We start from the raw sequence: 21260 nt of genomic DNA, 5'->3' as shown, positions 1-21260 counted from the left end.
GCTCCGCAGGGAAACCCGCCCGCGGCCGCGGGCGGAGGCAGCGCGGCCCCGCCGCCCCGCGCAGCGCCTGGCGGAGCCGCGGTCGGCGCGAATCCAGTCCGGGTTTTGGTGCCGGGGACCGGCGGCGGCGAGGAAGGGCGAGCGGGAGCGGACCCCGCGCCGCGCCCGATAGTCGGGCCGGGCCGGGCCGGGCGGGCAGGCCGGTGGCGGAGGAGGAGGAGGGCGGCGGCGGGAGCAGGTGGGCGAGCGGCGGGGCGGCCGCGCCGGCACCGGGCCCGCCTCGCCGCGCCCGCGGGCCCCCATGGCCGCGGCGTGCCCGCCGCACACACCCACCGCCGTCCCCCGGTGAGCGCCGCCGCCGCCCCTTGGGCTCGGCGCTGCCGCTGCGCGCCCGCGGCGGGGCCGCTGCCCGCGGCCGGGGCTGAGCGCGGCGGGAGGCGGCCGGGCCGGGCCGGGCGGAGGCACCATGCAGGCGCGGCGTTTGGCCAAGCGCTCCAGCATGGGCAGCCGGCGGCTGAGCGCGGGGCCGGCGGCCGCGCAGGCGGACGGGGTCCGGCCCCCCAAGCCCGAGAGCGCCTGGAGGCCGCCCCGGCGGGAGGGCTCCGCCGCGGCGCTGGAGGAGGAGGACGAAGACGAGGACGTGGTGGTGGAGGTGGAGGAGGAAGAGGAGGAGGAGGAGGGTGGCCTGGGGAGCCCCCCCCCGGCGCTGACCGGCCACGCCAAGGGCCCCGTCCGCGGGAGCCTGAAGGTGCGTCCCGGGAGGGCCAGGGCGGGAGCGGGGCGGTGGCGGCAGCCGCCCGGCCCGGCCCGGCCCGGAGCCGGTGGAGGGGCCCGGGGGAGGTGCCGGGCCGGCGGGGCGGGGCAGGCCGGGCCGGGCCGGTGTCCCGGGCCGGGCCGGGCTGGGCCGGCGGAGCGGTGGGGCCGGCCGCCGTGGCCCGTCCCGGCGGGGCGGCCTGCGGCTGGGGTGCTGCGGGGCGGGCGCGGACGGGCCCGGCTCGGCAAGTCCCAGAGGAAGCGGGTGCCCCGCTGCGGCCCGCCGGGAAGGCGGCGGCGGGCCGGCTCCGGAGCCCCGGGGGCGGCCGGTGCGGGCAGCTGCGCCGTTCGAAGGGGGCGTGCGTGGGGAGTGCCGGTATCTGAAGGAGTTTGAGCGTTGAGAATAAAGACTTTCCTGGGTGAAGTGCGCGGCAGCCGGGCTGCTGGCGGGGCGGTGAAGGTGTTCAGCCTGGCCGTTTGCACAGGGGTTTTCTTCAAGAGCAGGGTCGTGCCCACGGGGGGTGTGTGTGGGTTAGGCGGTGCTGGGGGGCTCCTGCGAGGGAGGTGGCCGCCGAGGGGAGACCTGGGTGGGCGGTTCGTGAAAAGTTTCTGAAGGAGCGATACTGTGCAGAGGCCCGCTTCAACTCCCATCCGAGTGTGTGCTGAGGCAGTCCTCTGAATTTGGTGCGTTTTGGAGCAACCTGCTGAACACACTTGCAGGCTGACATCCCACAGATTTAGGCTTAATTATTTTATCATGAGGGGGGTTTTCTGTAATTATTTTTCTCTTGGAATAAAACGGGTAGTGGGGTTAATTCTGTGCATAGGTCTACAGAGGACTCGTGATATGTGTGCACAGGTTATGGAACATAAATATGTATGAAGGGTTAAAGGGAATCCGTTTGGATTGATTTTTGTTTGTTTGTTTTAATCTAGATAATGTTTTTTGCTTAACAAGAGATCACGGTTGGCCTGGTAGTAGTGCCATGTTACCATTGGGATCTTCCCTGTATCCACAGAAAAAAAAAAAAAAAAAGGAAACAAACCCAAACCAAACAAACCACAAAGAAAAAAAAAACCAAACCTAAAAGGAAGCAGCAGCAGAAATGCATGTTATCCCCATATTGCTTCAGAGCAAGTTTGTTATAGCAGTGGCAGGATCGGTCTGGCCCAGTTGGGTCATTGGACCCTGTCTGTGTAGCTCTGCAGCTCTTCATGTCAAGGGCCGTGACATGTGGTTTATGGTCTGGCTGAGTCAGACCATCCGTACCACTGAGGCCTGACAAGCTGGGACAACTTTGTTGCCACAAAACCTTTTGACACCTGACTGGTAGTCTAAGGATGAAGGGCATCATAATGGGCTTCTGGTCCCATCAGTCTCCCCATCGCACTGAAACTCCCAAGTGGCAGAGGAGGCTTAGAGAAACTTCCCCTGTGTATCTAATAGGAAAAAAGTGTGAAATTCTCAAATGGAGCACAATAATTTGAAATAGCAGCTGGATTACATAGGTATAACCTGCATATAATGTGGGTTATCAGAGTGTACTGTACTCTTTGTTAGCCTTCAACATGTTTTGAATAGTAGGTCTGTTAATACAGGTAAAGGTTGCTGGTATTTCTGCCTTGTACTTAAATCTATATGTGCATATAAGAACATAATGCTTGCATGTATTTACTTCCCTGTACAGTATGTCTGCCTCTTAGATGAGATGAGTGGAGTAATGTGTATTAGATTAGTGTACATCATAAACTCCCAAGTCATCTTTGGTACCCAGGTGTAGTTACTTGCCCTGTTCGGAAGAATATTTCTAACCATCATGACTGTCAGTTTTTGCTTTCACTATTTATACTTTTGAGTACTATAAACTAAGAAAACTCTTACAATTTAACATTTTAAAGAAATTGCCTTTGGTTTCTTTATATTTCTTTAGGGATTGTTAGTGTAGGAGTACATAAAGCTTAATCTAAGGATTCTTCCAAGTAACAGATTAAATGTGAGAGAAATGGGCATAAAATGAATGCAGAGGTCCAACTGCAAAACTGCGGGAGGGTAATAAGACTGGCATGATCTGGCTGTGGTTTATCAAACGGAGTTCTTGCCAAACAGAGAACTGGCATGGGGTCAGCAGCATTTGACTCCTGGACCTGGCCTTCTGAGTTGGGGTCCGGGAGCAAAGGGAGTTGAAGGGATGTCCACTGCTGAGAGAGGGCATAAATTGTTGCAGTGTCCAATACCCTTCAGAACGAGAGATGTCCTGAAGAGCTTCAGAATTTAATCAGACTTGAAAGCAAAGTGGTCTGGGTGCTGGTTTTGCAGTATACACTATCCAGATAATGCAATTAAAAAGCAGCACACAATGTTTTGATGTCTGGTATAGATACAGATGATGCACACGTACGCTGGATGTCTGTGCCCTTGGGTGTAGTGGCATTTTAAAGCTAGAGGTTTCATGCGCTCTTCACAAAGTCACTTCTATGTGGCTTTTGTGATACGTGAATGAATGCATCAGAGGGTCTGCAGTGGAATTAATATTTTTTAAAGGTGCCTGAGAACTTGGTCCCCTAGCCAAGATGAAAAAAGTACCTGCACATCAGGTCTTGAAGCTGTGTTGTCTCTACCAGGAAGAAGTCCATTGTGTGGTTACACCACTCGTCGTATGTTTTTGACCCTCACTCTTAAACGTAGGGGTAGAGAGAGAGGAAGTACTTTATAAAGATAAATCTTATTTCTCCAATTTCTCAAGGCTTCAAAGGAGAGGACAGATATGACAAAAAAGAGAGTGAGATAGACTGTTGGTCACAGGGAAGATACAAAAATTGTTTCTTTATATTGCTGTAGCCACATGTTGTGGTTTAGGCCCAGCTGGCAACTAAACATATGTGGCTGCTCACTTCTCTAATGGGATGGGGAGGAGAAAATATAACAAAAGGCTTGGGGATCAAGATATGAACAGGGAGGGCTCACTCACCAATTACAGTCACGGGCAAAAGACAGACTTGACTTGCAAAAAAACCCCATCAATTTAATTTGAACACTAGCACCACTACTACTAATTTCCCAATCAGACCAGAGTAGGACAGTGAGAAATAAAATTAAATCTTAAAAACAGCTTCTCCCCACCCCTCTCTTCTTCCTGGGCTTAACTTCACTCCTGATTTCTCTACCTCCTTTCTCCCAGCAGCACAGAGGGGCAGGGAGTGGGGATTGCAGTCAGTTATCACTTGTCTCTGCTGCTCCTTCCTCCTCAGGGACAGGACTCCTCACACTCCTCCCCTGTTCCAGCGTGGGGCCCCTCCCAGGGGAGACAGTCCTCCATGAACTGCTCCAGTGTGAGTCCTTCCCACAGACTGCAGCTCTTCATGAACTGCTCCAGGGTGGGTCCCAGCTGTGGTGGGCTGGTCTTCTCAGCAACAGACTGCTCCAGAGCAGGCTTCCCTTAAGAGTCCCGGCCTTCTTTGGGTGCATCTGCCTGCCCCAGTGTGGGGTCCTCCACAGGCTGCAGGTGGGCATCTGCTCCACCGTTAACCTCCACGGGCTGCAGGGGCACAGCCTGCCTCACCATGGGCTGCACCACAGGCTCTGCTCCAGTGCCTGGAGCACCTCCTCCCCCTCCTTTTTCACTGACCTTTGTGTCTGCATAGATGTGTCTCTCATATCTCACTCTTCCACTCTGCTCCCCTCTTTGCTCAGCACTCTGCTCAACACTTTGCTTTGCTCTCCCCCTCTTTAAATACGTTATGACAGAGGTGCTACCACTGATTGGCTTGGCCCTGGCCAGAGGCGGGTTTGACTTGGAGCCAGGGAAGCTTCTAGAAGCTTCTCGCAGAAGCCACCCCTGTAGCCCCTCCCCCTCTACCGAAACCCTGCCACACACAAACCCAACACACCTCATAGATGTCCACGTGGAGGACACTGGAGAACACTTCTGTTGCTCTCTTCTCCCCCTGCTATTTTAACACGATGCTAGAAGAGGCATGAGTGTGCTGTGTGTAACTGGTGGGTAATGGCAGGACAGCCAGAGAGACCTTGAGAGCCTGCAAAGCCTTGTTGAGAAGTGCTAGGCTTGCTTATTTTGTCAGAACTAGTTCATTCATCTGTACAGGGAAACAAATAAGACCAAGGTGCTGATTATACAGGCTCATTTTGCACGTGAAACTCTTTCTGTACAACCCATACTTGCTGCTTTGGCTGCATCTAGATTTCCAGCCATTTGAAATTAAATGAAAAAGAATAAATAGTGTAATTACCAGTACTTTGTCTTGAAGCATGGATTAATTTGCAGTTCTGTTTATTTAATCTTTTGTATGGAGCTTGGTTCAGATACCACAAGCAGCCGCGTTAATACTGTGCTGGGGTTAATTCACTCCGTAGAAACTGCTGGTTTCGGTGATACGGAGAGAAGGTTTTGAAGTTGGGTTCATCAGTGGTCTGCGATGCTGAGTTTATCTGGTACTTACAAGCAAGCCCACCGCAAGTAGCAGAGCTATGCTAATTTGCCCTTAAACCATTAGAGTGCTATGATTGAGGATTTGGGCTCGTAATGAACATGGGCTTGTGGTAACTTGCCAACATGTTGCAATGTTTTCTCTGGTGTTATAAGTAATAAAAGCATTAGTGCTTTCTTCTGTTCAGCACAGTTGAGCTCCACTTTATCTCCAGCCCGATTTCTGTCCCCAGACTTGGAGTATGGACACAAGACATTTCTAACCCAACTGACTATGGGGGCTGCTCCTGCTCCTCAAGCATTGTGTTGCTGTGGTCTCTGCCCTTTACCTTACCATAAGCACACGAGAATATTAATTCCAGATATTGGCGCATGTGTGAGCATTTCCTGGTAGTTCAGAAGGATGAATTTCCTGTAAATGGATTTGTTCCTGCAAATACACAGCTCCCACAATCATGGGAAATGAGCAGATGAAGAGTCTGAAAACTAAAAGCCCAGAGAGCTGTGCTGTGATGTAGGAGGAATATGAAAGCCCAAGCTGGGTAAGCAAAACTTGAGCTTCATGCACATTGGGCTCAGTTTTGCCCACCTTGCAAAGTGGAATTTGCAACAAGTACAAAGCACAGAACGGATGCAAGTCTGTGCCAGAGGCTTTAGAGCGGGGATGGGAGATATTGGTAGTAGTCCAGAAAAAAGTATGCTTTTGGACATGATTTTTGTGGTTTGTTTTGTTTGTGGGTTTTTTTTTCCTTTTTTTTTTTTTTTTTTTTTTTAAAGATCAAGACATCTGTGTGATATATGGGATGTGGAAGAATTTTCAGAGTTTGTCTGGAAGCAATCTGTTACATGAATTCATTGTTGTCTTTTAAATCAAACTTTCATCTTTACTGTTTGAATGGACTATAGACTCATCTTGGGCAAAACAAAACTTTTTTTCTTGCTTGATTAGCAAAGTGCTATTTAATTTAGCTTTCATACATGTGTGCAAATATATTTTAGCAGACAGTTTGCAAAATGCAAACTCAAAATCCGGATTTGCTTAGTGGTGGAGAGATCTCTAAGACACATTAGGAACTTGCATTTATTAAGAGTAAACTGAAGTGTTCCTTCTCAGACTAATAATAATAGAGATATTTTTATAAATACTAGTAGTTATTAGAATGCCAGAACTCATGTTCTGATCTTGGAGCAGGATCCTGTTAGGCTAGGCTATGTACAAACTCAGAACAAGCATGACCCTGCTCTACCCCCGTCCATGAAGTTGAAGAGTAACACAAGAGATAATGACTGGATACTGATGGACTGTGTGGAGCAACTAAAGGGTGAGATGAGAGGCGGTTAAGCACCAGCAGCTGAGCCATATTTTTATAAGTAGATAAACTTAATTTTTAAATTTCAAACTTCATTGTAGTCCTTGAGTGAAAACTTGGCTAGTGAAGTTGGTCTGGAAACTGCATGACTAGACTTGGGATTTTTTTTCTTCCTTATTAAAAATAAAAAAAGTTTATATGTAGTTTGGATTATTGAAGGCAGAGCTGGGGGTGGTGAGATTGTAAGATGGTATTTTTTCTCCACTCTCCCATAATAAAGAATGAATGGGAGTAATATGCTAAGGATTTTTGATGTGATTTGGTGGTGGTTGTTGTTGTTTGTTGGACACAGACCAAGCATAACCACTTTTCCCTTAAAAGGAATAGTATTAGAAGACTGTAACTGTGTGAGGATAAAGAGGTACAGTGAAGCCCTAACAGTTTTGATCCTTATTTGCTAGACTGTTTTCAGTTGAGAATGATCAGTTGGCTGAGAATGATTCAGGATGCCGGTGGATAGAAATGTGCTGCTCAGTCTTTATCATGGAATGGTTGTTGGGAAGGGATCTCTGGAGGTCATCTTGTCCACACCTCCTTCTCAGGCAAGGCCACCTAAAGCTGGCTGCCCAGGACCATGTCTAGATGGGTTTTGAATACCTCCAAGGGTGGAGACTCCACAATCTTCCTGGGCAACTTGTGCCAATGCTCGGTCACCCTCACAGTGAAAACGTGTTGCCTGATGTTCAGAGGGAACCTCCTCTGTTTCAGTTTGTGCCCGTTGCCTCTGGTCCTGACACTGGGCAACAGTGAAAAGAGCCTGGTTGTGTCTTCTTTGCACCCTCCCTTCAGGTACTTAGAGACATCAATAAGATCCCCCCTGAGCCTTCTCTTCTCCAGGCTGAACAGTTCCAGCTCTCTCAGCCTTTCCTCATAGGAGAGATGCTCCAGTGCCTTCACCATCCTGGTGGCCCTTTGCTGGACTCTGTCTGGTATGTCCATGTCTCCCCTGTACTGGTGACCCAAGAACTGGACCCAGCACTCCAGGTGTGGCCTCACCAGTGCTGAGTCGAGGGGCAGGATCACCTCTCTCCACCTGCTGGCAATACTTTGTCCAGTGCAGTCCAGGACACTACTCAATTTCTTTGCCACAAGTGAACATTTCTGGCTCATGTTCAACTTGGTGTCTACCAGGACCCCTGCACCTTTTCTGCAAAGCTGCTTTCCAGCTGGGCAGCCCCCAGCATGTACTGGTGCCTGGGGTTCTTCCTCCCCAGGTGCAGGACTTCATATTTCCCCTTGGTGAACTTCATGAAGTTCCTGCTGGCTCATTTCTCTAGCCTGTGGAGGTCTCTCTGGGTGGCAGTATGATCGTCTGGTCTGTCAGCCACTCCTCCCAGTTCTGTGTCATCTGCAAACTTGCTGAGGATGCGCTCTGCCCCATCTTGAACAGGACTGGATCCAATGTTGACCCCTGGGGTACACCACCATTTACTGGCCTCCAGCTAGACTTTGTGGTGCTGATCAACACCCTCAGGGCACGTCCATTCAACCAGTTTCATGCCCACCTCACTTCTGCTCATTCAGCCCGTACATCAACAGCTTGTCTATGAGAATGTTATGGGAGTTGTCATCAAAAGCCTTCCTGAAGTCTAGCTAGAGAATATCCACTGCTCATCTACCTGGCCAGACATTTCATCCTAGAAGTTCATCAGGCTGGCCAAGGATGACTTCCCTTCATGCTGACTACTCGTGATGATTTTCTTGTCCTTCATATGCTTGGAAATGGTTTCCAGGATTAGCTGCTCCATCATGTTCCTGGGAATCCAGGTGAGGCTCATCAGCTTGTAGTTCTTTGGGTCCTTCTTGAAGATAGAAGTGCCTTTTTTTGCATCTGAAAACTAAGTGTTGAGAAGGTGCTTTTCATGGTCTCTGGTAGTTAACATTTGTAAAGTGTCCTGTGACAAGTGCAGATGCATGGGCCATCTGAACCTTCCTGACCCTGTGCTCTTTCAACCTTGCTTCTGACCCAAGGTTACAGAGAAGCCTAACAGTTCAGCTTTGAACCCTCGAGTCCTACTCTGTGTTTTCCCAGCTACAGATTAGAAATTACAGTGATGGGAAAGCACCAGGGAGATCTTAGCAGACTCTGGGATAAATGTGTGCCTCAAAGTGTGCCGCTTGGCCATCTCAAAGATGGGAGCTTTGCTGCTTGGACAGTAGGGAGCATGCTGGTCCTGGCTGATGTCCTCTGTAAATAATGCTATGGATTGAGCAATGATGCTTTTTTAATTTTTTTCCCCTCAGAATGAGAGTGCCCATTGGCCTTGTAATACTTTCAAGTGATCTGTTGAATTACTTATTTCTAAAAATAGTGAGTAGCTTGACCATTCCTGCTGCTTGAGGCCAGCCCAAGGACTACAGAGGGATGGTAGGCTAAGAGAGAAACTCTTACTAGTGTTTTTGTTTATTTGTGAAAATTGAACAGGAAATATAAAATGAATAAATAGAGCATTCATTAGCAGCTATGGTGTTCAGTTTCACAAACGTGTGTTGATGTTTTTCACTGTAGCATGTTGCCGAACAAAGCAGGTAGGAGTTTGATGTTATTGTTGTTGCTGAACAATCTGTGATGGGATCACTTTCACTGCTCTGGCACCTTGCCAAACTTTCCAATCCCAAATGATGATTGCGATGACATTTGTCTCGTATTAAAAAGTACATGTGTGGGTGGTATTTGTTGTTTGACAACAAAACTAATGAAGACAGGAAACTGAACAACTTCTGTTGCTTGAACTTAGGATAAAAATACAGATATTTTTATTGGTGTTTTTGCAAAACATGAAGAATCACATTTCCATGAAATCCTGTCCCAGCTGAAGTTGATGGAAAAGTCCTGCTAGTTCAAGCAGATTAGGGATTTCGGCCCAATTATGTCACCACAAGGGTGAATCCATTAGTCCTCTAAAACCTTTCCACAGCTGTCCTAATCATTTTTCAGTATTGCTTCAGATTACAGAAGATTGTTATGATCACTGGACACAGAATCAGAGGGAAGGTAAAATGCCTCAATGGTTAGATACTGAAGTGTGAAATTATATAGCTCATCATTTTACCATCTTTAATGTATTTTTTAAACATCGTGTATAGAAGGTTACGTGAACTTTAGATAGGCAGCACAATTATGACCAGCACTCCTAAGACTGGATGGTTATTTAATTTTTTTTTCTGTTTCAGCAGATAAAGTGGCTAATGCCTGCATCAAACTGACATAGAGAACAAATTGTGCAATTGCCTTCTATAACAGTTTGTAAAGATGGCGAGTTAAACATTTGAACCAATCTGATCTTTTATGTATAATGGCTATCCCTTTGAAATGGTGGAAAGAACTTTCTTTAGATCAAAAATGCCTTTGTCCTCATACTTCTCAATGTCTCTTTTTTTAATGTAATGTGACAAATGTAACTACTGCCAAAGGAACAAAATCTGATTCTTCTACTTTAAAATACTTCTAAAGAGATCACTGTGATGCACTTCTTGCTGCTCTTAGGTTAGTGATGGTTCCTCTGTAGCTTGTGACTCATAAGGCCATGGAAAGTGGTCCTCATCTGGCTTACAGAGCTATATGGAAAAAGTGGAAAAATTGACTGGTGGTTGCTAAGGATTTACAGTGATACTTTGCTTCAACAGGCATGGCCACCACTGTTCTAGACAATTGTCCTTACTTTCTCAGGGCAGGAGAGAAGTGGTTGGTCTTGCAGGTGTTTCTCTTTGTGTGCTGGTAGGTCTCCGCTGGAGCAGCAGCCTTTGCAGCACAGCATGCTTTGTGCCTGGGCACTGGGTAAAACCAGATGGTGTTTGTGGAGCCACGGTGAGAGGATTTAATGTTTCACCAGTTCCAAAAAGGTAAAGTTTACCATTCCTCTCTGTCCTTCCTCCAGCTTCCAGCCATGCATTAACTACCTTGCGCTTGCGCCAGAATTCGTTGTGTGCTTTTGTGGGCTACTGAAACAGTAGGAAACATATGCAGCAGAGTCTGTAGACTCTGTTACTTCAGTAAGTTAAGGTGACTCAGGGAAAGACTTCATCAAGCTCCTCAATAGTGCAGAGGAAAAGATGGGCTATCACAGCTGGGGCATTCATAGGGAGGACAGGGAAGGCGAGAAAAGGGGCAAGCCTTCCTCCAGCAGCCACTTGTCTGGTTGGGCTGTGCTTGACTTTGAGCTTGATTGTTCTTCAGGTTCTTTGTGAAGACTCTTCTCCCATAAGACATCGTTGCATCCCTCTAGGGGTTTGATAGAGGGCTGGTTTCTGGAGTGGCTGAGGAAGAGGAGGTCATGTTTGGACTCTGCAGTTTTCTGCTAGTGTTACTCAGTTGCTTCCGGGGATAATGAGATGAAACTCTGTGATACTACTTCTCTGTGTAGTCAGACCCAAAAATAAATTCCTTTTTTGGCACCTTTCCCACTCTGAACAGGAGAACTGCTAAATGCTTTTGTCTAGAACCAAACATAGATTTGGGAGAATCTCTTTAACTGGGGGCAATGCTCCTTGCTTGTTCAACTCCTCTGAAGGACCATGCTTTCTACTTCCAGCCTCAGGGTCAGTTAAAGGAGATAAGGATGTGCCCTTAATTCTGATCTTGTAATATCTCCTCCAGGCTCTCAGCTTCAGGGATCAGCACTGCCCCTGGAAGCTTTCATTCATAGCACCTATTTCATTCAGAAGTTGTAACACTTGAATACATCTGTGAACTACTTTGATTTAATTTCTCTGAAATCTCATAATTTAAGCAAACAAACAAAAAAGGAGCAAAGTCTTTTTATTCCCAGGATGTTAAGGCAAATAGATTACATTTCCATACCTTTTTAAGTGATCTAGGATCTGCAGCATCTCATCTCGGTTGGCTGCTTCTAAAGTCAGACAATTGCTTCTGACCTTAGAAATCTCACACCTCTCTGTACTTTATTTGCAAGAGATCTTGCAAATAAAGCTAATCCATTTTTCTTTTCACTAGGCATACTCTGCTTGCTATATATCTCTATCCAGACAAGAGGAGGAGGGCTTTCAAATGCAAATGAACCGATCAAGGTTTCTTACTGAGGAGCAGTGAGGCAGCATTTCCGAAATCTTCGAAGCTGGGGAGCTCTCCACTGTGTCTTGTATGGTCTGCTTTTTGGGAGCTCTGCTTGCTTGATCCTGAATGAGATGATAGGAGAAGTGATGGTATTTCTCCCTTCTTCTTTGCACTGCTGCCATCCTTACTGATCCTAAACCACCAGCAAATGAAAAAAGAAATAAGTGGAGCTTCTTATACATCTTCAGCAACGGTCTTGAAATAGTTGAAATTAAAGATATTTTATTTGCATGTGAAATTTGGGAAATACAGGCCAGATTGATATTTCTGTCCATAAGGTAATCTATACACAAGGCTGTATTAAGCTACTTGAAACTTAAGCTGTTGTGTACAACTTCTTAATGGAGACAGAATCAAAACTAAGGGCAGCAAAGACAGTAGGTAGTGTCCCACTGCCTTCTAAGACTTCTAGGCTGTATGCATCTCTTACAAGTAGGAAAAATTGCCATTTCAGAGAAAATAGATATTTGTAGGTGTACCATGGAAAACACCCTGATGTGAGGTTTCAGAGCTTCAGGCAGTGTAGCAAGAGCACTTGATTTGATGGCGCTCACTAATTACAGCTTGTAATTACAACCAGTAGCATAATAGAAGTAAGAACAAAAAAGTTTGTTTGAACTTCCCTGCCACCCCACATTAACACGCTCATTCTTGTCTCCAATTCCAGTTTTTCAAACTTTCCCAGAGGTGGCCAGCAAGACCCATGTGTATCCTCCTCTTCTGTCCTTCTGTGCTCCTTGGCCAGCCCAGGGCACACATTTCCAGTCCCTCTCCTGTCCTGTGCATGTCCACAACTTGCCCTGGCAGCACTGGGCAATGCTCACGTTGCTTTTGCTGCAGGAGAGGTGAAGGGGAGCCTATTACCTGGCAGGCACCCTTTCTGCTTGCGTGGCCAGGCACGTACGTCGCTGTGAGGAAATGTGATAATTGGTTTAGTTCATTTTAAACTTCCTGTTTGTGAAACCAATAATTGGGAAGGCAATTATAGCTGCCCGTTCCTGGCCAGCTAAGTCCTTTTTAGCTTGGTGGAGTACCCAAGCACTTGATGGTGAGCGTGTTTAGCAAAGCTTGAAGTGCAGAAACAGCCAAATGAAAAATGAACTTGTGTTTTGCAACTATAGTTGTCCATTTCCCTTCTGTTTAAGGCTTTTCAAATTAGCTTCTTTATTTTTAGATGTTTAGAGGCAATGTGTTTCTCGGGGGCTTGTTTTATTTAAGAAAAGACAAACAGGGCTGAAAGACCTCTGCTGAGATCCTTCCAGAGATGCCATGCCTGGGGGCCATTGTCCCCTTGAACCCAGCTAGCCGAGTTCACAAAGCAGTGACTGCAAGTCATCCACTTGCATGTGCGGCGTATACAGAGAATCGAATAGAGAGCAGAGAGTTATTTCTTTGAGACTTAAACATTGCAAGCAAATTTTGAAGATGTACACATTCAATAATTAGTATTAATACTTGGTAATTGTTACTAACTGGTGTCTGATTATTTTAGAAGTCATGTCATGTACTTTTCTGTAAGGAACTTACTATGGCTACTATAGGGGATGGTAGAGAAAGTGCCATACTTTCACATCTTCATCCCTTTGTTTATGTGGTGGAGCGAAAAAGGCTCAAATATCTCTGAATCATTTTTGTTTAGACCTGAAAATGGTGTATGATAAGAGCTGTGAATTCCCAGTGTTCCTCGCTGTCTCCCCCTGTAATCTTAGTAACAACTCTCTGTTTTAATAACATCTATGCTTCTTGGGCCAGTTAGTGCAGAATTTCAGATGTCACAAGTTGGTCGTTGTTTTATTTCGGGTACAACAAGTACTTGGATGGGTACTGAGTTTCAAATGTGGGAGTGAAAATTTCTGTCATTCATCTGGATAGATGATGTATAATTCAGAAACACCTTAGACTGGCGCTGGGGTACACAGTTTTTGTAGATGAGTTATGTTTAGCCAAATAAGCGCTGACATACACGTGATGATGAAAGGGTAGAAACTTCTTGCTTACTCCAGTTTGTGCTGCCTAATACAGTATTGTGAATCCAGGCCACATGAATGTTTTGATTTGTATTTTAATATCTAGAAAATATATTCTATAGGTGGTTTTGTATATTCAGTCAAATGGTGAAGATAAGGACTTTGTCTTAGCCTGGTTGAAAGTGAGTACTACATTACTATACATTAATGCATACTATATATTGTAAAGAACACTTACTGTGACCTTAAAATGCATTATCTTCAGTATTGTTAGAGAACAGCAGTTTACAAATGCTTAGAGTGATTAGATTGACATGGTTTATGTGTAATGAGCAACCACTGGTGAAGTGAGTAATTAAATGCAAAGTATACTCGAAAATGTAGTAATACATTGAAATTCAGGGCAGATTATTTCCAAGCATCATTATGAGAATCTGTCTTATCTCTTTGTATTCTGGTATGAATAGAGATTTCTGGCGAAATGGAAATTCAATGCATTCTTTCCTTCCAGTGAGGATGCTGGTTTGGGATGGCAAAAATCATAGCATTTTAACATAAAAAACCTCTGTTACAGAAACTTGAACTGGAAATACTGTAGAAGTAGTACAAATAAACCAAAACCTTTGTCTTTCTGGGGATTTAATTTAAATATTTTTTACTTGCATGATGTTATCTTGGTAATAAGTTCAGTGTTTCTTATTGCTGCTTGTTGTATTTTGCTGTGAACTTTACTCTTGATTTCTTTCTTGTTCAGTGGTTTATCCCTGTCCCTAGAGCATAGCCTAGCTGTTCAGGCTGGCCTGAAAAGAGTCTTGCAGTTATTGAGCTCTTGTTTTGGCTGAACTTTTAAAATGTGTATTATGTTAAATATATACATTTCATTATTGTTTTTCATTAATATGTTAGGCTGAAATATATTGATTCCTTTTTTCATTTGCCCCATTGAGCTGCCTATTTGTTCTGTAGTGGATCAAAAATGTTGCTAAAGCCTTGTTTAAAAAAAAATCCCGTGACTTTTGTTTCCTTACCAGATGGAAGTTTTATTGGCAGTCCCTAACACTTAGCATGCTTACATCTATTTCAGAAAATGGAAAGAGATGGTCACAAAGTCAGTATGAAAAAATTGATTATAAAAAACAACAGTGTTATGGCAGGTTGGCTGGTGCTAAACCGTCTTGTAGCTATTGGTGGGTTTTTTTAATTGGTGTTTAATCAGAAGAGTTTTTGGATGGACTTAGACCAACTGACTGTATGGTAAATCAGATGGAAATAAAAAAATCCTCATCTCGAACTGTGTCTTCTTTAACAGCTATATAGTGTTAATATTGTACTTAGGCTTAGGGCTCACAATTAATTTAAAACTATTTATCTGTTGACAATGCAAATTTATCCAGAATTGGAGCAGTGTGTTGGGTGACTATTGTTGAAGTGGGGGTTTTTCGATTAGCATGTTCCCCCTCGTCTCCTGCCTCCCCCTGATCTGGAAAGCAGCCAGTGTGGCTTGTGAGGTATCTTGTTGGTTTTGGAATGAAGTGTCACTGTGGTTGAGTCTGGTTACGGTAGCCTGTAACTGAAGCAAAGGAAGTATAATTTTACAGGTTGAGGGAGAAAAGGAAGTTTGTACAAAAATGGAAATATGGCAAGGGCATCAGGATAATAATAAGATAAGGAGAGGTTTTTTAAGCAGCTAGTTTCCCAAAGCATATTCCCACTAGGTGTGGTTTTTTTTTACAGGGTGTTTTGGATGCAGTTAACTTCTGTACAGATACTTCCCTCCACCCTTGTAAAATATTTTTAATGTTTTTTAGAGGTACTTTTTTTTCTGTTGTTGTAAAATGAGCTCTTTTATCTATACGAACAAAACATAATGGCAAAAAATAGGCCACAGTCGCAAGATTATTTAATTTACCCAGGCCTCTAGGATTCAAACTGTGCGCAGAGGGGACTTTCTCAGACATATAAGCCCTTCCAGAATCCCAGTAGACAATGTGAGGAGAAATAGGAGTTAGCCAGTGTCCCCTCAGAAGATGAGAGGAGCCTGCTGGGCTCTCGCTGCCCATCCTGCTGCCTGACAGCGTAACACAAGCCTTGCTCTGCCGAGCCTCTGTTTGCTGGCCTGCTTCTTGGCAGGCAGCCGTGATCACGCGTGTGGCCAGATCTTCTTCAGCTGGCATAAATCGGTGCAGCTTCGTTGAAGACGCTACATTGAGTCACAGGGTTGGAGGCAGTGCTGCTTGGGTGAGCGATGCTCTGTGCTGGGCCGCTGATTTCTGCTTGTGCACTTCCGTCACATCCAGTGTCCGCTGCCCGGCTCCTTGTCGGTAAATCAGCCCCTGAGTTCTTTGTAAAACTGTTAGCAAAGTAGGCATGGTATGTGTCATGGTAATTCTTTTAATAGTTTTTTTCTATTGCCACCTGTCTTGTGTAGACCATTACAAAGCTTGTTAAAAATGAGGTCTGTGCTCCTGGTGTGCCCACCTGGATCCAAAGGTGCTGCACAAAAAAATAGGAAATTTGAAAGAATGTAGGTGGGAGTCAGTTTTTACATTTGAAGGCATATTTCTATATAGTTGGGTCACATAGAGGTAAATGTTGCTAATATTCTTGGGAGTTTAATAGTTTTTATTGTATAGGAAACACAGGCATCTTAATGCCCGTTAAATGCTAGTAAACTATTTGAAAATAAATAACTTCAGGTTTTTAAGCAGCAGTGCACGAGAAGCAAGGGAGGATGCTAAAGCCCAGTCAGATTGTACTCAAGAGATGACATATATAGTCTGTCAGATGTAAGGCTCTGTATTTGCATATAAATATGATAGGTCTACTTATTCTAGTATTTACTGATCCTTTGACTGGGTGGTTCAATACTTGATCTGTCTGTTTGATCAATAATTTTTTTGCTGTTCAGAGCAAAATCCAAGCTGAAATTTAACTGAAATTGGAAAAGAATGAAGTTTGACTGCAATGTGAGCATCTTATCAGGATGTGCTTTTGGACATAACAAAAATTGACTGCAGATAAGTTAAGGCCTAAACTATTGAAAAATTGCAGTCTGCACATTCTCAGTAAAGAATAAAGAAAAATTTCTCTAAATTCCTCAAAATTTGTGTAGATGTTGCATATGCTTTAATTTGGGCAGGACTTCCATTGCAACCTGTGGTCTAGATTGGGGCACGTGGAGTTCAGGACTAGCAACTTGGTTATGACAAGATAGCACCAAATACAAGTTTCTATAGGCAGGTTAAGATGGCTCTGGCAATGAAAAATTATTAATATACTGCTGAAAATATTAACTGTGGTAATCATTTAGCTGTCACGTGGAGTAAACTTCATCACTTAAATAGTAACAGTGAATCGAGCAAGAACTTAAAAGTAAAACCCTGAACCTAAATATATACCATTGTCTTGACAACTTCAAAACAGAAACTAAAACACTTTCCTTTTTTTTGTTTAATAAAGTTTCTGCTTAGAAACCACAGCGAGAAATGACTTTCAGTTTTTGCAGGAAGATTACCAGGTGGAATTGGTCCTCCAGTCTTGATTACCAGGTTGAATTCAATCTTCCTGATTGCAGGAAGATCCCTGGTTGAAGTGGCGCCTCTCTCGGTCTGCAAGAGTAGGACTGCCACAGCACCGTGCTGCTGCGCTTGGCGAGCGATAGTATTTCAACATGAGCAAGGGAAGACTCACGCCTTTGAAGAAGTCCATGGAAATGGTGTTGCTATTAGGTGTTGAAAACTCAGAGGAGAGGGAGTGGGAAGGCCAGCGCTTGCTGAGAAACAGTGGAAGGAATAAAAGGCAGAATAGATCCCAGGCGTGGGACGGTGCCAAGGCTGAGCTCCAGCAAGGAAGGTGCAGGTAATACTGAGCCAAGCAGCTGCATATGAAAAGTTTCCCTTGCACAGTGGTGATGGGAGGGAAGTTGTCAAAGGCAGGTGCAGGTAACTGCAGACAGAAACAAAGCTAGTTTCTAAAATTTGCAGATGGTTTATAACTCCTGATTCTGTGACTGAACTTCCAAGCGATGTTAGTTGCCTGAGGCGAGGCTGCAAAGGACTCAGTTGAAAGTAAGCTGAAGGTTGCTAATGGCTTAACATATGCAATGAATTGCACAGAAAACCAGGCTATTATAAAATGGCTTGTATGAGTGATGATTTTTCAAGTGTATGGAAAAAAAATGTGTAAGTTTTTATCAGCAGTTGATACTGGAAGCAGTAAGGTGGCAAATATGTGGGTGTGATGACAAGAAAAGACAAACCATTTGGGAACAACATAATCATGGAGTTTGAGAACAACTAAGGAGAGAGAAAAGCGAAGTATTGGAAGTAAGGTGAAATAAATTGATGTTACAGTGTTAACGCGTGGCTGGCTGCAAGACAGGCTGCATCTGCTTGGACTAGACCTTCCATGAAATTTTTACTGAAATATGTTATGTACTTAGAGGACCACTACAAGCCTCAAAGTGGTTAAAAGAATATGAAGGATCTTTGACAAAACAAAAAAAAGTTCCTGATATGACAGAACAGTTAACTTATCTGGAAAGATACTGGAAGTTGTCTGTGTTATCTCTGAACTGTGAGTGGTGGTGAAGCAGAGGGATCCTGGTAGTTAGTTGATGTATTTGCCACAGAGCAAGGAACCTGATCAGTCAAGTGACTGTGGCCCTTGGCACTCCCCACATCAACAGCTGCTTGTGTAGGTGGTTGGATTTCCAGCAAAAGACCCTGTACCCTTCCAGATAGAGCAGGTGTCTCCAGTGGAAATGGCTCCTGTAGACATGGAAGAATTAAAATAGAAAAACTATCTATGAAGCTGGAGCAAGCTGATGGAGAGTGGCCACCGAGGGAAACTCTTGGCTTTCTCTCATGATCACCTGCTTTTCAAGCAGAAAACATTCTTTATCTGTAGTAGCTCTCAAGGGAAAGTTTAGAAAGAGGTTAATATTTCCAAATGTCTGCTGAAAACTGAAGGAGAGGAAGAGGGTTAGTCTGAGGATTGGATTTGGTCGTCTTCTGTTCGTGGCTGTTTAGCCAAAGGAACTGCTTGGTGGCAGCTCTGCAACCTGAGCCCTTGCTTCTGTGGTTTTTGTCATTCCTCACTTTCATACGCTTGCATGGGACTGGCAATTATGTCACATTGACACATGAAAACTAAGCAGTTACTTGAATGTATTTGAACTGGATGTGAGTAATTTTGATATATATGAATAGATTATCTGGTATCACAGTACAGGTACTCTGCTCTTTACATTTTAGGCTTTATTTGTACAGCTGTAGTCTGCGTCTGCAACCTTTTGTCATCGCTGTTTAGGTCTGTAAAGAAAACTTAATAATGTATGGCACAGTATATTTGCTGGAACTGATTAAAATATTACAGTTCCATAAATTGAGGAAAAAAAATTTTTTTCTCTTTGGTAAAATCATGGATTTATTGGGTTAAAAAAAAAAATCATCCCAATGAATACTGTATTCAGTCTGGCATTGAAGAGTAGGGAAGAAAGGAGGCTGCCCCCCTCCCACACTCTCAGTGCTCTCTCCACTAAGGGTTATGCAGAGCAAGGAGGAAACTGCTGGGTGCTGCCTCATAGGTGTACGCACCAGCACCCTACCACACACCAGCACCCTACCACACACAGCGGGTGTAGCTGCTCTTCCACTGCGCAGCACTGTCCTCTGCACCGGATAAGGTGGAAATCCTGGGGAGTGAGGAAAAGATATGTGGTCATGCAATGGAAGACCATATGGCAACGGAGGGAGTGGAATTCAAGTCTTATATGTATCTTCGTTTGGCATTCTATAATTTCTAGGGACTGGATATTGGAACCTGGCTGTTTTGAGGCTTTTTTTTTTTTTGCTGTAGTGCATAATTTCTAAATTAATTTTGATGAAAATTGAAGGCAACTCAGCATGTGTTAAGATCTTCAGACCCTCAGGAAAGGGCTTACTGTAAATCTACATTTTAAAAAAAAATCATTAAATCGGAATTGAATTTGTATTGTTTATATGTCTTCTCCTAATTCTGTGTGATCACATGCTGACTGTTTTGTCTTCCATGCAGATTTGCTTGGTAATGTGTCATCTGTTTGTGTGTGAAGAAGTGTAAAATGACTGATTCTTCCTACTTTTTACATTCATAAAGTAACAATTCGATTTTTGTTCTTGAAGCAACTACTGAAAGCCTTTCCATGGAAACACTAGAATGAGACAATTAAATCATTGGTCCTAAGTATTTATGTATTAGTGATGACATGTACTTTACAGAACAAAACAAAATTACCTTGGCAAGATTGTCTTTCCTGTGAACTTAAAATAGTTTGCAGCATTTTTTTACCTGCCAAGGTTTGAAAGCTACAAATGGGGAGATTTGTGGGGTGAGGAATATATTTTTATTTATTTTTATGCATAAATATATACACATATACATTCATTAATTTTTTTGGATGATAAAAGGAGGAGGAGTAAACCGGAAGAGTTTACATAGGAATTTCAGCTTATTGGTGTTGTTACTATCTGAGGGTGACACATACTGGATTTCTTCACTGCAAAGATCAGCAATAATTTACAAGTATCTAAAAATGCAGTTTGCAAGTCCTAGAAGGCTTCTGGATTTCTCTGAGGTGGTGCTTGTAGTGTGGAAGTACCTCTGCTCGGCAGGACAAGCAGCCATTTTGTTGGGATGTATTTTGCTTGGCTGTTTGGGCTGGGTGGAGGGTTGCTGCCCTAGTAGATCTCCTGGACTTCTGTCAAGTTAGCAGTTAAAGCTCCTGATGTTAAAAACCTAGATGTCTAGAAATAACTCTATTAGCAGATGCTTCTGGTAGGCTTTGTCTCTTCCACACCTGTTCACAGGGACACAAGGAAGCTAGCCTGAGGGTCTGGAGGAGCTTGGCCCAGGACAAGAGGCTTGCAACAGAGGGTGAGATAGGTCAGCCCTGTGAAGCTGAGAAAGCTTAGGTGGCCAGGGAATGATATTTCAGAGGAAAATGAAGATCATGGGCTTTGTTTTGCTTGCTGGCATGGGAGAGTGGCTTGGTTCTGTTGACTTTCCATGCTCTACACTGTAACCCTGCAATAGTTTGCTTTATAAACACCAACACATTGTATGCCGTAGAGGTAGCGTATTTGTTAAGGATACCTATTTGCTTGGGAAGTCTTTGCTTATGGGAACAGCAGGCCTGAAGGCCTGGGGAGCTTTGGCAGCCAAAGAGACAACGTGACACTGCTTCTGTGTGTGTCCATGCTCCTCACCGCTGGCCATCTGTGGTGGAGCTGTCTGGGCTCCTTGCAGAGATCCTGCTGGTATTACTTTCTCCCCTTTGCCTTCCAGCAGCTGAGTTGGATCATAGTGAATTATTTTTAGGCTCATTGAGAAACCCTCTTTAGAAATACAACTGTTAAAGAACCCAGTAAGTGGCTGTTGGAAGCGCTTTAATTTCTTGGTTGCCTTTTAAAATCTGGGTAAATTCTGCCTGTTTTTCCTGGAATTTTAGGAGGAAGGCAGCTAGGATTTCTTTTGCATAGTTATGCAGTACAGATGTGTGTATGTTAAATATATGTTGTATATACTGTGGTTTCTGATATTCTAATTCAAATGCCTTTTTGATTTAGCATTAAGAGGTAATGGATTGCTTTATCAAATGGACAAGGATTGC

At 44.5% G+C, this 21260-nt stretch overlaps 1 protein-coding gene across 2 annotated transcripts in view; it reads left to right on the top strand.

Moving 5' to 3' along the window:
• The first annotated feature begins 451 nt into the window (after nt 1–451).
• ZNF704 (zinc finger protein 704) overlaps nt 452–21260 on the top strand; it is a 110951-nt gene continuing 90142 nt past the window's right edge. For both annotated transcript variants that reach the window (XM_074883533.1, XM_074883525.1), the window contains exon 1: nt 452–748. In XM_074883533.1, coding sequence (XP_074739634.1) covers nt 467–748 — 282 coding nt within the window. In that variant the 5' untranslated portion in view covers nt 452–466. The remainder of the gene's footprint in view (nt 749–21260) is intronic.

The sequence above is a fragment of the Strix uralensis genome, chromosome 1 (assembly GCF_047716275.1).
Source record: "Strix uralensis isolate ZFMK-TIS-50842 chromosome 1, bStrUra1, whole genome shotgun sequence".
NCBI lineage: Eukaryota > Metazoa > Chordata > Aves > Strigiformes > Strigidae > Strix > Strix uralensis.
Note: the sequence above shows the minus strand (reverse complement) of the source record. Positions and strands in the feature narration are given on the sequence as shown.